The sequence below is a fragment of the Ostrinia nubilalis genome, chromosome Z (assembly GCF_963855985.1).
Source record: "Ostrinia nubilalis chromosome Z, ilOstNubi1.1, whole genome shotgun sequence".
In the NCBI taxonomy this organism is placed as follows: Eukaryota; Metazoa; Arthropoda; class Insecta; order Lepidoptera; family Crambidae; genus Ostrinia; species Ostrinia nubilalis.
The window spans coordinates 12,770,842-12,785,499 of record NC_087119.1 but is presented as its reverse complement, the minus strand read 5'-3'; the positions used below and the strand labels follow the sequence as shown (position 1 = coordinate 12,785,499).

The 14,658-nt window shown below is 39.7% G+C and overlaps 2 protein-coding genes across 2 annotated transcripts; both read left to right on the top strand.

Annotated features, from left to right (window-relative positions):
• The first annotated feature begins 188 nt into the window (after positions 1-188).
• LOC135087208 (uncharacterized) lies at positions 189-13,439 on the top strand. Its single transcript, XM_063982048.1, has 10 exons — positions 189-351; positions 589-769; positions 1,288-1,501; positions 1,606-1,727; positions 1,963-2,141; positions 4,134-4,306; positions 10,647-10,779; positions 11,331-11,495; positions 11,914-12,072; positions 13,274-13,439. Exons 1-10 carry the CDS (start codon positions 339-341, stop codon positions 13,417-13,419), a joined length of 1,485 nt encoding a protein of 494 aa, XP_063838118.1. The 5' UTR covers positions 189-338; the 3' UTR covers positions 13,420-13,439.
• On the top strand, positions 2,639-3,843 carry LOC135086596 (uncharacterized). Its single transcript, XM_063981348.1, has 2 exons — positions 2,639-3,241; positions 3,391-3,843. The coding sequence occupies exons 1-2, from the start codon at positions 2,988-2,990 to the stop codon at positions 3,776-3,778; spliced, it is 642 nt and encodes a 213-aa protein (XP_063837418.1). The 5' UTR covers positions 2,639-2,987; the 3' UTR covers positions 3,779-3,843.
• Positions 13,440-14,658: the final 1,219 nt, after the last annotated feature.

The following is a 14,658-nucleotide window of genomic DNA, read 5'->3' as shown; positions in this document are numbered from 1 at the left end:
GTAGGATAAATAAATACAATTACTAACTAAGTACTTATCTTCAAGAAATGTTGAAAATATTTAGAACCTTTAATTCAATATTTATTGGGACATAAATCACAATAGTTAAATAATACTAATAAAGCCTTAAACTTTTTGGCAAATACGGTGATGCCAAAATGCAAATTCATACAGTCATGCGGGTTTTTTGAGTCAAACGCGTCAAAATTTTAATGTCACTAAAGATTTGTTTATAAAATATATTTTCTTTAGCAGTTCTCTATTCAGATAAGCTTATTTATTATGAGCCGTTTATTGTTTTAACTTTTGTGCCTTTACATAATATTAACAACTAAAAAATGGAGAACGAAGGTAGGTGGTTCATGAAAATGCTTTTTTAATTTTGTGGACTACTTGAATTGAATTTCTAACGACTAATAATATAACAACATTTCCTAGGTCATTCTCATACATACCTATACATATAAACATGTAGTTTTGTAAAAATAACTTTACTAAAATTCCCTAAGCCATTTTTGGCGCCACGCAACTTTTTATGGAACTGCTTGAAGTGTTTCACCAATAAAGGTTAAAATACGATCTCCTCAGAGGACTGTAAATGTGTGAAGATCGTGGGCCACCTAGAGGAGGTCCGCTGGTTGTTGTGGCCACGAGACAACCGCGCCAGCCCGGGGGCACTAGCTCTGGGCGACTGGATCAAGAACCCCTTCATTTGGCTGCACTACGTCGAAAGCTCTGACGGCATCTTGCCCGAGGATCAGGTGCTTATGTACGTCACCTCATGATAGAAACATGTTGCCCATACATTTTACAGGGTGTAAGGGACACGCTGATTTAAGATTTAACAAACCATGGTCTTTAGGTCCAATAAACTTTTTTGGCTGCTAGATTTTTTGGTGTCGATTTATCAGCTAAATGGGTACTTAATAGTATAAAATCTAAATAAATAGAGTGTGGTCAAATACCTGCCTTGTTATGCATAAAAAATAGGATTTTAATGCTTCAACCACACTAACGCGTGCACGCTCGTGGTTGAAGTTAGCTTCACACCAACGTGGTGGCTTGGACTGTCATGGGTCGCGCGACCTATCATTGACCTATGATCGCGCCGACGATGGTGATCTGCACGCATTGGCGTGGTTGAAACTTTACAACCTTAAACTCTTGAGGTAGACAGAAAGAGAAACAATGTAAGATTGGTTTCTAGACTTCATTATTAAGGTTTCGCCAGCGTGTCCCTTTTACCCCGCTTATAATATAAATGACTCACGTACCTACATACTTCAGGAGCACGGACACTCGCTACTGGAGCATCCACGACGTGCAGCGATACTTCTTCGGCGATCTCCACTGCGAGCAGGTGCTCTTTACGTACCAATATCCCAACCTCAGGATGCCCACGCGCCTTGGAAGCTATTTCTGGAAAGCAAACACCGCGTTGAAACTACCGCCAAAGCTGTACCAAAAGGAATTCCACCAATCTTTGGAAATCACATTGAAGGTACAATTTTAAAATACCCAATAAATTCTGAAGTGTTGAATTTTCTAAAAAAGAAGAGGAAGAACAAAATTAAGTAAAAAGAGGTCTTTCGATCATTGTTATAGAAAATGGAAGCTGAACAATGCCAGATGGATCGCCTAATGATTTCAGATCAATTAATTAAAATTGATCGTTTGGATGATTTCAAAAGAAAAACCTTTTTTCGGATACTGCAAAATATTTTGAGGTGAGACTTATAAATGGAATATTATGAAATAAATGGTCTCAAATAAAAATGAAAGCTCTGATCAGATGCACAGCCCCCATTGGATATGCTGGATTTCAGTTCTAGAGCTCATATAAGCTTTTCGATTTAATTAAGCTAAGTACCTATTAACATTTAACCTCGATCGTGCTTAAGTAGTGCAGGTCAAGTTTACAAGTCATGGTCTCTGTCACTCGAACTATAAAAGTAAGTTTAGTTTCCAGGATCGGTTGCAACTGGTCTCGTTCGAGAACCTTTGCTGCCGACGCCTGGAGGGCGTGCGGCTGATCCAGCAGTTGGCGTGCTTCAACGCGGAGTCTCTCAAGTACCTGTTCCTATGGCGGTTTGTGCGACCCAACGAAAACCCGATTCTAATCAACTACAGCTACATCACAGGTCAGCTACGGGTTTGTCGATGCTACTCCTATTTTTTTAACCGCTTAGCTATGTTAATCGGTCTGCCTTCTTGGCTCTTGCTACTCGTTCAGCTAAGGCTTTATAATAACTAACTCCCCCATCTTTATCAAAGGTATCCTAATTCCACCCTCATGTAAGTAATAAGTATATCTATAAAAGCGAAAGGTCACTGATTGACTAACTCACTGATCACGAAATCTCAGAAACTACAAGTGCTAGGAGTCTCAAATTTTGCATGGGGGTTCCTTTTAGAACGTAGATGCTCACTAAGAACGGATTTTACGAAACCACCCCTAGGGGGTAAAACGGGATCCACGCTTACGAAGTCGCGGACGGCCGCTAGTCTGGTATAAAATTAAATACACCTGCCATAATTTAATAATCATTCTTAAAACCTTTTTTATCGGAATCTTTATTGATGACAATTTATTTACCTACCAACTTTTGTCTGTGATTTTAAGTGGCTTTGTTTTTGACAGAGTTACTTGTCCAGATATGTCAAAATTTTCAATAAAATCTTACTAAAATTACCAATAAATTGATTTTAAATATGATAAATTGTGTACCGCTTTTAATTTTGTGCCCGAGTTTCAAACTTTTCTGTTTCTTGGTGCCTTGTGCTACGTTTCTAGGCATGATCGGAGTGTACATGGGAGGCTTGTTTTCTTACTACTCTGATGTCGCATACGTGAAGGTTAACACAATTGTGAATTCCACTTCCTTGTGAAAAACCAGTTATTCCGCCAAAAATGAGGGCGTGGATAGATTTTTACGTTACCACGGACGCTATTGCTATGGCAACAAACATTGATATTCTTTGACATTATGGCGACTGACGAGGAGAAATCTAAATTAGCAAAGCTTTTGCAAGAGATAGAAATACCAGATGTTAAACTATCAGAAAGGTGTTCGGATTTAGTGAAAGACTTTCAACAAAGGTTCGGCAAAGAAGTAGAAGCTGAGGAGCAGGCGGAAATGTCGCCTGATGACGCACCCCATGAGAATCCTTACAAGGTGGACAGACGACTCCTAGACGAAATTGATAGGAAACTTCAACAGCTGCTACTTGAGGGCAAAAGGTAAATTTAAAAATATAGAGGAAAAGGTGTTAAAGGCGTCAAAGGTATAAAATTGTGTAAAACAATCTTTATGTACCTAAGTCAACTTCAGTTTTTACCAGACTTTATCATTCAAATTCCTACATTTCTCTTTTTAATTTTGTTCATAGGGCTAAAAAAGATGCTGCAGACAGCATCGTACTATCAGGATCAGACCCAAAAAGACCATGGAGAACTAACTCGAGTAAGGAAAAATTGCTGCGCATAGAAAATGAGTTGAAAAGACACATTGAGAAGGCTTCTGATAAAATAACACCTTTAAACGATGGTGATATGAAGGAATTGGTGAAGGAATGCCAGGAAGAGAATCGTACTGCGCGTCCCGTTACAACAGACAGGCTGAGACACACAGTGGACGCTGCTAAAAAGAATTTACCTAATTTCCAATATCGTAAAATAGAAAATACTACAGCTACAGCCATTTTGCCCGAAGCACACGATTTTGACAAAGATGAAGCAAAGGACGAAAATGCTCTAAACATGCAATGCAACCCTTAACTTTATTATGATTTATTTATTGTATTTTATGCCTTATTTAATAAAATATCGTTTCTAAATAATAATATGTTATTATTATTATATGATGCATGCAGCATAATGGCATCGACCAAACAGATAAAAATTACTTTGAGGCAGAGTAACATAGCAGTATCAGCAGTGCAGTGCCCTATACTATATTTATTAGCACCCGACTAAAAAATAAACAAAACAAAAGTAAACTAAAATAGCAACTTAGAGCTTAAAAAACATTTATTTTTCGAATTCACTTATCCGATAATAAATACGACATGGGCGTACACACACACAGACACGCAAAATTTATTTACAGCTCTTGTACAATTTACTTTCTTAGGAAGCGGGCAGTATATCCCCAGGCCCAAGTCGCGGCACTGCTTCCTGAGGAGTTTGGGCGAGCTGAGAAACCTGCGTGTGCTTGCTCTGGAGTACTCGCACATCGCCGACGGAACTGGGGGCGCTCTAATTTCCTTGCTGCCGGTCCTGAAGAGACCACACTTTCGATTGCAGGTCTTTTTGCAAATAATTCCTCTTTTATAAAAAACTAGCTAACCCGGCGAACTTTGTTCCGCCTTAATGGCAATAAATAAGCAGACTTTTTTTTTATTTCGAACGGGATAAAAAGTATCCTATGTCCTTCTCCTGGCTCTAAACTACCTCCCTGACAATTTTCAGCTAAATCGGTTCAGCCGTTCTTGAGTTATAAGTGGTGTAACTAACACGACTTTCTTTTATATTATACTAGCTGACCCGGCGAACTTTGTTCCGCCTTAATGGCAATAAATAAGCAGACTTTTTTTATTTCGAACGGGATAAAAAGTATCCTATGTCCTTCTCCTGGCTCTAAACTACCTCCCTGACAATTTTCAGCTAAATCGGTTCAGCCGTTCTTGAGTTATAAGTGGAGTAACTAACACGACTTTCTTTTATATATATAGATGTAAGATAGATGTATATGTTACGGTCAAAGTGATAAATGTGAAAATTATGAATAATCGCCGGTTATTATGAATAATTACCGCATGATTTGGTGAATGTGATTAATATGAGGTCATTTATGTGTGTATAAAACTAAATAGGTGGCTTAGGGGTGGCACAAGGGCCACCCCTGCCGCACCTTAACCTATTTTTCACTTTAAATCAAAACATTGTTATAGGCATTATGGAAAAGTAATATTATGCAAGAAACATTCCAAACTCATTATGCCAAATTATAATAATATATGATATCAAAACGTTCTAAAGTTTGGCTGTACACGAGCACGTACACAAGATGTTGTTCTCTTTTATGAAATTTAGTTACTAAGGTTGAATTATTAAATAATCACTGTTAAATGTGATTAATTTATCACTTTCACCGCGACTGTCGGTAATTATTCATAATAGTACAAGTTTTACAAAACAATAAAACTTGTATTATTGAGCAGAGACGATGCACAGCATCTGGTGAGAGATGCGTCTACTTCCGGTGTAGTTTTTTTTCAATTTTATACCATAAATGACGTCATTTCCGCAATTATTTAATAGGAATTGATTTGACTTACTTCCGTTTGCCGCCATTTTAGTCACCTGGGGGCGAGCTTGCTCGGAGTTCTTCATAGAGAGCTCACCAGGAGGCCTTCTTGGGATGCTGTGCATCGTCTCTGCTCAATAATACAAGTTTTATTGTTTTGTAAAACTTGTACTATTATTCGGCATGTGACGATGCACAGCATCTGGTGAGAGACTTGTTTATTAGCTCCTGGTGACTACTTACCAATGGCGCTATGTGATGAAAGTTTTCGAGTTTCTGTAACAGAACTAGATTAGAACATGATTAATTTCAGGGTATTAACATGTTTTGTTCTAAATGCACAGTGAGAGCAGCACTAATATCACAAAGTAGGAGGGTTTGTATGTTTGAAATGAATAAACTGGAAAGCTACTGAACTGAATTCAGAAATTCTTTCCTCATTAAAATGCAGATTGAGTGTGTATTGATATAATTTGCCCGTATGGCAGTAAGATTCATGCGAGTCATCAACATAAGTTTATAATACAGGCGTACGATGTGATTGAAGAGTATCCAACATGCATGCTTTAGATCTGTTGATTGAAAGTTATTAATTAAATAATATGTTATTTGGTGTATCGGTCGTAGATCAGTTAATAAAAGTGTCTGCCTTATAATATTGCTATTATTGTTCTGCCTACACCAATATCTCATCAAATAATTTAATCTATGGCTAAATATCAACCCAAATTAAAGATGCCACAACGAAGTCAACAATGCCAGGAGAGGTTTTAAATCCAACAACCTTTATACTGTTTTTATCCATGTAGATTCCTAGTATTACTTGGTGTTGAAAAATAAATAAATAATGTGTTATTATATTCCGCTGTTCGCCTCTGCTCGCCTGATTCCAGTAACTTACGCAACCGTAGCTAGGGCATACCTATGTTGTTTTTTTGGGATTTGCTGTTGTTTTATTTTTCCCAGTTGTTTGTATGATGCCGTAACGGTGCCGAACTTACTCGTAGGTCAAGGTTTATTAACTTAATCTTGAAATTATTCAGGTGAGACTATGTTTTGTCATGTCAGCAGCTGATGTAGATGGTAGGAGAAAAATATACATAAGCTAGTCTACGAGAAGCCTCGTAAAGGTCACATTTTAGATACCTACTGTTGGGTTTAAGGCCTTTATCGGGAAGTGAAATTGGTTAAGCTCTTATGCTTAGTAAGAAAATTAAAGTTATCTTTAATATAGTTTTAGATTAGTAATACCAGCCCCCCTAGACAAGTAGCACTTTTTGATCGAATCGAAAATTGGATACATTATAACTTCATATAGAAAAAAGAAGGCTAATCGACCATCCTTCGACTGGTTTGCGATTTTAAAGTGAATTTTGTCTAGACCCACAGGGCATAAAGGTAATAGAAGAGTAGATAAACGATTTAGTCTAGCAAATAAATCTTGCTGTCGAGCTTCAAGAGGTAAGTATATAGCTACGACTGTTTTCCTTAGGCCATTAGTTTAACCACCAAGGCCAGGTTATTTTATAAGTTTTTAAAGTGGGTTTTTGCCAGGTATGTTTTAGGAACGATACCTTATTACCCCCAACTCAACATACTAAAAAAATACATGTTACCTGATCCTGACGTGGAGGTCACCATGTGGTAAGAACTGGTGGAGATTCTGTATTTTGAGGGTCGGCTTCGAACCCTGCTAAGAAAAGCCAGAAAGGTCACTTCGAGGTGCTAAGCAGGTACCTTTTGCTGTGGTGAGAAACGGGACAGCAAAGATTTAGCCTAGTTTACCACCATAGCCACCCTGGTTGAAGTCGTTGCAAAGGCTGCTGGTGAATCTCTGTGGGGTCTCTGGATATCCAGTTTCCCGAACTTTTGGAATATTTACCTTTAGATTTGAACCCAGGAGATGCCACTAAGTAGGTTGTTTTCCCCGTAAATCGACCTAGATCGTCAGATAAATTTGATTGAATCGACCTGGGAGATAATATTTTGCGCTGTCAGAGCTATTTTTACCCGACTGGACCGAAAGGAGGTGATGTTTTTCAAGTTGAAAAGTTAGAGAGACAGTTCCAATAGAGGCTCTGAATGTGCCCCTTCCTCCCTTAGTTTCGAGTATAGGCTATGCTTTGATTGTCCGATAGCAAAATTAGTGAACGCACATGAAATGAATGAAAGAATGAGAAATCCCCCATCGCTGATTATGATTTCTGATATTTTGTAGACATCCAGATGGTTGTTAAGAGATGCTGAGCTGGAGTCTTGTGTATTGGATCGGTTGTGTGGGGTCGAGTTGTGATGAGCCCTCACTGGAGATCAAGCTTACCATTATAGGCACTTGTTGAGTCGTATAGATTTCGTATTTACCGACAAAATCCTTAGAGATGACGACTTGTTGAACCTGAGTTCACGTAATTGACAAGGTTTAAGGTGTTCCAGAAGATAAAATGTTACACACTAACCTTCCGTTCCAGTAGTTGCTGTCTCGCCTGGTTTGTCAAAGGTGACGAGGTTTAGTAAGTAGTTTGTAATTGTATTAATGTTTTTCGGTATGCAGTAGAGAACGAGAGATTGATAATTTTAGGGTACCTTGACAAGACATGCGGAGAGGCCGGCGGTGTCTCTGTGATCGGTATCTGCATCCAGATTTAGAATTTTATTTAGCATTCAACTACTTCAGATCGGATCAATTCAATACTTACATAATTGTATCTAATGATTAGGACGTTTAATAGAATAGGTTGTTTGGTCTGTCCTTCTTGCGAAGGAATATTGTGAGGAGCAGGCTCATGCTGAGCAGTGCCTTATCTGGTAATTTCAGCACCTGTTTTAACAGGATTTCGGTTTATTTGGTCAGCGTTAGACAGTCAAGAGTGTTAAAACGCTGAATAAAGCACGGCGTTGAAGGGACAAGCACCGGCTTGGAGGTGAATGGCAGACGCATCCCTGGAACCATTGTCAGGTAACAGGTTGACCTCCGCAGTCTGATGACGCCTGCCACTGCCTAAGATACGCTCAAAGGCAGCCTCCGTAGAATTTGCTGAGTGGAAAGTCACTTGACTTTGCTATTCTTATTTGGTCAGCGCTAGACAGTCAAGAGTGTTGAGACGCTGAATAAAGCACGGCGTTGCAGGTGCAGGGGCAAGCACCGGCTTGGAGGTGAATAGCAGACGCATCCCTGGAACCATTGTCAGGTAACAGGTTGACCTCCGCAGTCTGATGACGCCTACCACGGCCTAAGATACGCTCAAAGGCAGCCTCCGTAGAATTTGCTGAGTGGAAAGTCACTTGACTTTGCTATTCTTATTTGGTCAGCGCTAGACAGTCAAGAGTGTTAAGACGCTGAATAAAGCACGGCGTTGCAGGGGCAAGCATCGGCTTGGAGGTGAATGGCAGACGCATCCCTGGAACCGTTGTCAGGTAAAAGGTTGACCTCCGCAAAATGATGACGCCTGCCAATGCCCAAGATAGGTACGCTCAAAGGCAGCTTCCATAGAATTTGCTGAGTGGATGGTCATTTTGACTTATTGGTCGTCAAGGGGACCTGAAGGGACTGATTTGGAATCCTTGGCTTTTTGTTCTAAATCAAAGGGAGTTATTTTGAGGCTTATGTATTTGCTTTAAAGATAATAAGATGTGTAGGTAAAGGTTACTTACTTATTAGTATTTGACGATTTGTAAGAACTAATTTAATCAGTCTAAGCAAATAAAGATATTATTATGTTTTGATTGGTAATGTTTGCGATTGGGGCTGACGGGGCCGCCGTTAAAATTGTATAAGATGGTTGTGGGTACGTTATTCAATCTATTTATACAATAAAGAGATTCGCGAGAATGCTCATTTGATCGAAAAGAGTGTTAAAGCTATCAGAATCCCACGTACCTCGTTTCATCCGTTTTGAATCTCGCCGGGGTCCGAGTTTCTCCGGTATCCGACGCTCTGGGTCCACCTGCTCGTCGTCCGGAAGACACTCGTCCCCTTTGGCGCCAACCACCATCACGTACATGTCGTTCGCGGTCACACACGCGCGGTCAATTGCACTTTTTAATTTTAAACTTAGTATAAGAACGTTGAGAAATAAATTATTTCAGTAAAAATCTGAGCAGAGTTTCTGCTTACGATGTTGCTAGTTTGGAAGTTAAAGACGCTATGAAGAACTCCGAGCAAGCTCGCCCCCAGGTGACTAAAATGGCGGCAAACGGAAGTAAGTCAAATCAATTCCTATTAAATAATTGCGGAAATGACGTCATTTATGGTATAAAATTGAAAAAAAACTACACCGGAAGTAGACGCATCTCTCACCAGATGCTGTGCATCGTCACATGCCGAATAATAACCGGTTATTATTAATAATTTTCAATTTATCACATTAACCGTAACATATATAAAAAGATTGAGAGTGAGAAAGAAAGTTACTACAGTGGAGCGAATTGAACCTTACTCTTCCAACTTCTCCTATGTTATTCTGATTACCTAATTTCGTTGCAGATCCAATGACAGTACAACTTTCCCCGGGACAAACTTGACCTTTACTATATACCTACGGGACTATTCCCACCTCTCGTTCCCACCACTGCAACTCCTGTGTAGCCAGGATCTACAGCTTCACCGCCACAAAAACTCAACCAATGAAGGTCAAGTTTGTCCCGGGGGAAAGTTAAACTGTCATTGGACCCGCAACGAAATTAAAATCAGAAGAACATAGGAGGAGTTCGAAATTAAGGTTCGATTTCCCTCCATTGCTAAGTGGATGACAGGTGACAAACAAAGGTTTAAAACCTTTAAGAAAAGATTATGCACCACGGACAATAAAATTATCAATTCAGGGGGCCTATCTTATGAGCAATTAGCAACTACCTGCCAATAATATTTTTCACAAAATCGCTTAAAAGTACAGAAATTTTTCCTTGTCGCGACAAGATCGGTGTAATAAATTGCTGATACTTTATTATATACCTACTCGGGTTTTTATTGGCGGTTAAGCTGTAGATTTTGGATACACAGGAGGTGCAGCGGTGGGAACGAGAGTTGGGAATACCTAGTCCCGTATAGTGTATAGTTCTTAGCCATATTAGCGGAGGAGTTCAGAGGGAGGACTACATTACATTTAAAAGACCAAAATTAAGGAAATTGATGTTTGATTGGTGGTAATTAAATAGCCAACGACGTCAGTAAGAGGCGCGGTATTTCGATCCCCATCGCCTTTTGGACAAATGTGGTGAACCTACTTACTTCTGACAAAAACCTATATTTAGGCTTATGAGTGCACGGTAACATTAGTCAAATATAATTTAAAGTAAATAAGTATTCAACTTACCTAAATATTTTAACCACGTTCTTAGTTGATGTGCCGGGAAGACCAGACCCCGGGTCGAGCTGACGCCGCGCTGGGCATAGGCGGCTACGACATCCCGGACACGGCCTGGCGACGCGTCACCATCGCCTGCCCAGACCTGTATTTGCTGATGTCATTCTGTAATTAAAACATAATATAAATTATCGACTTTCTGGTGCATCTGTAATAGCTCGTCACTGTTACTTGAACCACTTGAACGCTTTAGAAAAGTTTCAGCGGCAAAAAGGTTTTAGATCCATTCGAAGTTAGGAAGTTATTTCAGTAACTGTAGATAGGTAGATACCTACCTGTACCATCTATACTTAATATTATAAAGCTGAAGAGTTTGTTTGTTTGTTTACTTGAACGCGCTAATCTCAGGAACTGGTCCGATTTGAAAAATTCTTTCGGTGTTAGAAAGCCCGTTTATTGAGGAAGGCTATAGGCTATATACCATCACGCTACAAGTAATAGAGCAGAGCAACAATGAAAAATGTTGCAAAAACGGGTTTTCACGCGTACGAAGTCGCGGGCACAGTTACTAACATAATAACTCTAATGAGTAATTAATATAATCCAGAAGGTACTATCGAAAGATAAAACCTGTAAATTACCTATTAGGTGTTGATCTGCTTTTGACAAAATTTGCAACTTTACATTCTGTAGATTACTTAATTTATCTATGTTTCAGTTCGTATACGCGACTACGATAATGTAAGAAGATTTTTGACGCCCAGCATACCACTTCGGGAAACTCATCTTCAATTGGGTATAGACATGAAAATGAAGCAACGGCAAGACTCAGATCTGAGTTGTTTTATTCGCCATGTTGCTTTTCGTTACGCGCACAATCTTGGTAAATAAATAAATAATGTACAATCATACCTACCGTAGATGTAGGACCATAGATGACCATTGACCATAGTCCATATCTTTCAGGAAGTCGGATTCACCACTCTGCTTTGCGATTAGATATTCTCGAAGTCTAGAACAACCAGTGCCCTGAGCACGAAAGATCATGTTCCACTAAACAACCGTAGCGGGACGCTGTTTTTTTTTCATTCAAAATAAATACCATAAAACGATTATTTATTACAGCTATGCACAGGAAAAGAAAGCAATTTCTAGCTTAGTCACCCACGACAATTTTTCTAAAATCAGACAACAACAAAAATTGTTTCAGGTTCTGCGAGCGTTCCTCTCAAATCATGGCGGGAAACATGTAGTGAATATTGAGCGGGTTTCAATTTGAAAATCCTGTTTCATTTTTGCAGTAACGTTGAGCATACATCAATGGAGGTTCGCGACATTCCCTCTACGCAGAGTGTTCGAGCTTATGCCGAGGCTGGTGCGGTTCATGTACGTCGGCGCTGTGGCCGACGAGGTCGATCTCAGGAAAATGCTTCAGATCATAGCGTGTGGCGTGTGTGATAGTTAGTATTAAATATTTATTATAATTGTCGGCCGTTTGGTGTATTGGTTCTAAAATGGACTACTATGCCAAGAGGTCCCGGGTTCGAAAAAAAAGTATAATAAGTATGTATAATCCTACTTACTTACTAATAACATCAGGCACTAGCGGCGTAAGGGGGGGGCGGTGGGGGCGGTGGGGGCGGTCCGCCCCGGGCGGGTGCCACTCATCAGGGGGTGACAACAGTCGCGCAGATTAGTACTCACTGGCGCCAGTATGACAACATCTTTCATCATCATTCATTCATTCAATCGGTAACCCAAAAATCATGGGGGGCACCAGACCATTCTGGGGTGTCTTACCTCAACCTCTTGTAAGTCTGTAAGGACTTATGGGGGGAGGGGGGTGCTGGGCCAACCCATGCTACGCCGCCACTGCTATGCATCTTACGTAATAAACGAATGGCCCCAAATAAGTACTAAAAAAAATCAAGCATCACGACCAATCTAGTCGCGCTATCGGGGTTGCTATGTGAACGGCAGTGGTGCCCTCATTAAATTTCTACTCTTTTGTGTCGCACTGTAACTAAATTAATACACAATGAAAGTAAATCTATACTTATAATAAATCTGTAGAGAGGTCAATTCTGTACATGAAATATATTTTCAAAATAACTATCAGGGGGTGATTAGTGATCGATACTGATGCCAAAAATGCAATCAGTAAAATTTTTGTCTGTCTGTCTGTCTGTATGTTCCTTATAGAAACAAAAACTACTCGACGGATTTCAACGAAACTTAGTACAATTATTCTTCGTACTCCTGGGCAGGTTATAGCATACTTAGGAATTCCCACGGGAACGGGAATAAGCGGGAAAATCCTTTTGTATGAAAAATCTAAACCGCTTAAGTTAGACGCTTGAAATTTGGCATGCAGGTGTCTTAGTAAACTTAAAGCTTAGTTACAACAGGATATTGCAAAATTCCCACGGGAACGGGAGGTAGCGGGAAAAAACTTATGTATGAAAAAATCTAAACCGCGTAAGATAGATGAAGGGGGTAAAACGGGATCCACGCGTACGAAGTCGTGGGCGGCCGCTAGTAAATAATAAATAAATATCTTTGGACAATTTCACACAGCGCTATCTAGCCCCAAAATAAGCAATTAATATGCTTGCGTTACGGGGAAAGTAAGTAGGTCCTATATCCAGTTTTTTTTTTCAGAACTGAAACAAGTCAGTATTCAAATTCAAGATGATGAACCTAAACGAAGTTATTGGAAGCAAGTAGCTGATATATTGAATGAAGAATACGCCGAAATAATGCAATTATTTGAAATTAACTTCTGTTTAGACATTTACAAACTATAAATAAAACAAAAAAATATTCAGATTTTATTTTTTTCAAAGCGTTATCCCACAAGGCGATTTTCGAGCGTTGCCGCGTTGGCGGTTTTCAAACGTACGTTTATAGTCGTTTAGGCGCGATTGGTCCAATCGTGAAAAAATTACAAATTCGTTAGTCCAACCCATTCTAATACTATTAGGCCAGTAGAATTAAACACAAAAATTGATTAAATCGGAAATAATTCCTACAAAAGATTTTTTTGCTTTAATGGCTTCATTGGTTGCCCATTAAGACTCTCCTAAGTTTTCGACTTCGACGGAGTTGTGCTGAAGTGGTGGGGGCCCCCGAAAGCGGCTTTTTTTCGGTTTTCCGGTTATACCGCGTAAAGGACTTACCCTATCGAAAAGTGGTCTTCATGACGGTTAAAGGGCACTTAATCCTGCATTGAATAAGACCAAATTCATATGTTTTGGACAAACCGTTCTCGCGCTAAAGTTCGGCAAAGTAGAAAATATACGTATAATTAATGACCCTCTCCACGTCCAATGGCTTGTTACCCACATGCTTCCAAGCCTTGTAAAGGGTCGCCTTAATCAGTGTAACCCTAACAAGGCTCACGAGTTTCATTCGCTTATCCTTGTTTGTCCCAGCCGTTCCTTAACTGCGGTTGCTGCACCTCTTCCTGACACTCTCCTGAACGACTCTGTGTTACCTAATGTGGCTGCCTCTCTTCCTTGTCCCCTCCTGCACGATTGCATTGCTTAGCTATATGCCTGGTCCAAGGTTCGACGCCAAAAATCAACAACAACAAGTTCATATTAAAACGCTGAAGAGTTTTTTGTTTGTTTGTTTGAACGCGCTAATCTTAAGAATTACTAGTTTGATTGAAATAGTTTGGTTCCGATAGGAGCATAAGGACATATTGGTCCTCGTCCCTCTACCAGTGGAGAACAGAGTAGGAGCAGTAGGAGGAGTGGAAACGGGGCCTTTAACGCTTGCGATGCGATGCGGCACGAAAACGTAAAATAATGACTTCCTTACAACGCCAATGAGAATTTTCATTTTTGTATGTCTGATGTTTACAATATTTTGATGACCAGCATAAAATAAAACCCTGCCTCGGCCCCTTTCGAACATTAAAACGTCATTTTCAGTCCATTGTTGTAGGCTATTTTAAAAATATTTGAAGTAACAAATTGTTTATGTCATTATTGAACAGATTTTGTATAGTTATAATTTCTGGACCGGCCATGAAAGGGATT

Coding starts and splice junctions, on each gene's coding strand:
- LOC135087208 (XM_063982048.1), top strand. Junction 770..1,287: donor CCCGAGGATCAGGTGCTTAT/GTACGTCACCTC, acceptor TACATACTTCAG/GAGCACGGACACTCGCTACT. Junction 11,496..11,913: donor TCGTTACGCGCACAATCTTG/GTAAATAAATAA, acceptor TCATTTTTGCAG/TAACGTTGAGCATACATCAA.
- LOC135086596 (XM_063981348.1), top strand. CDS start 2,988: ATGGCGACTGACGAGGAGAAATCTAAATTAGCAAAGCTTTTGCAAGAG. Junction 3,242..3,390: donor CTGCTACTTGAGGGCAAAAG/GTAAATTTAAAA, acceptor TTTTGTTCATAG/GGCTAAAAAAGATGCTGCAG.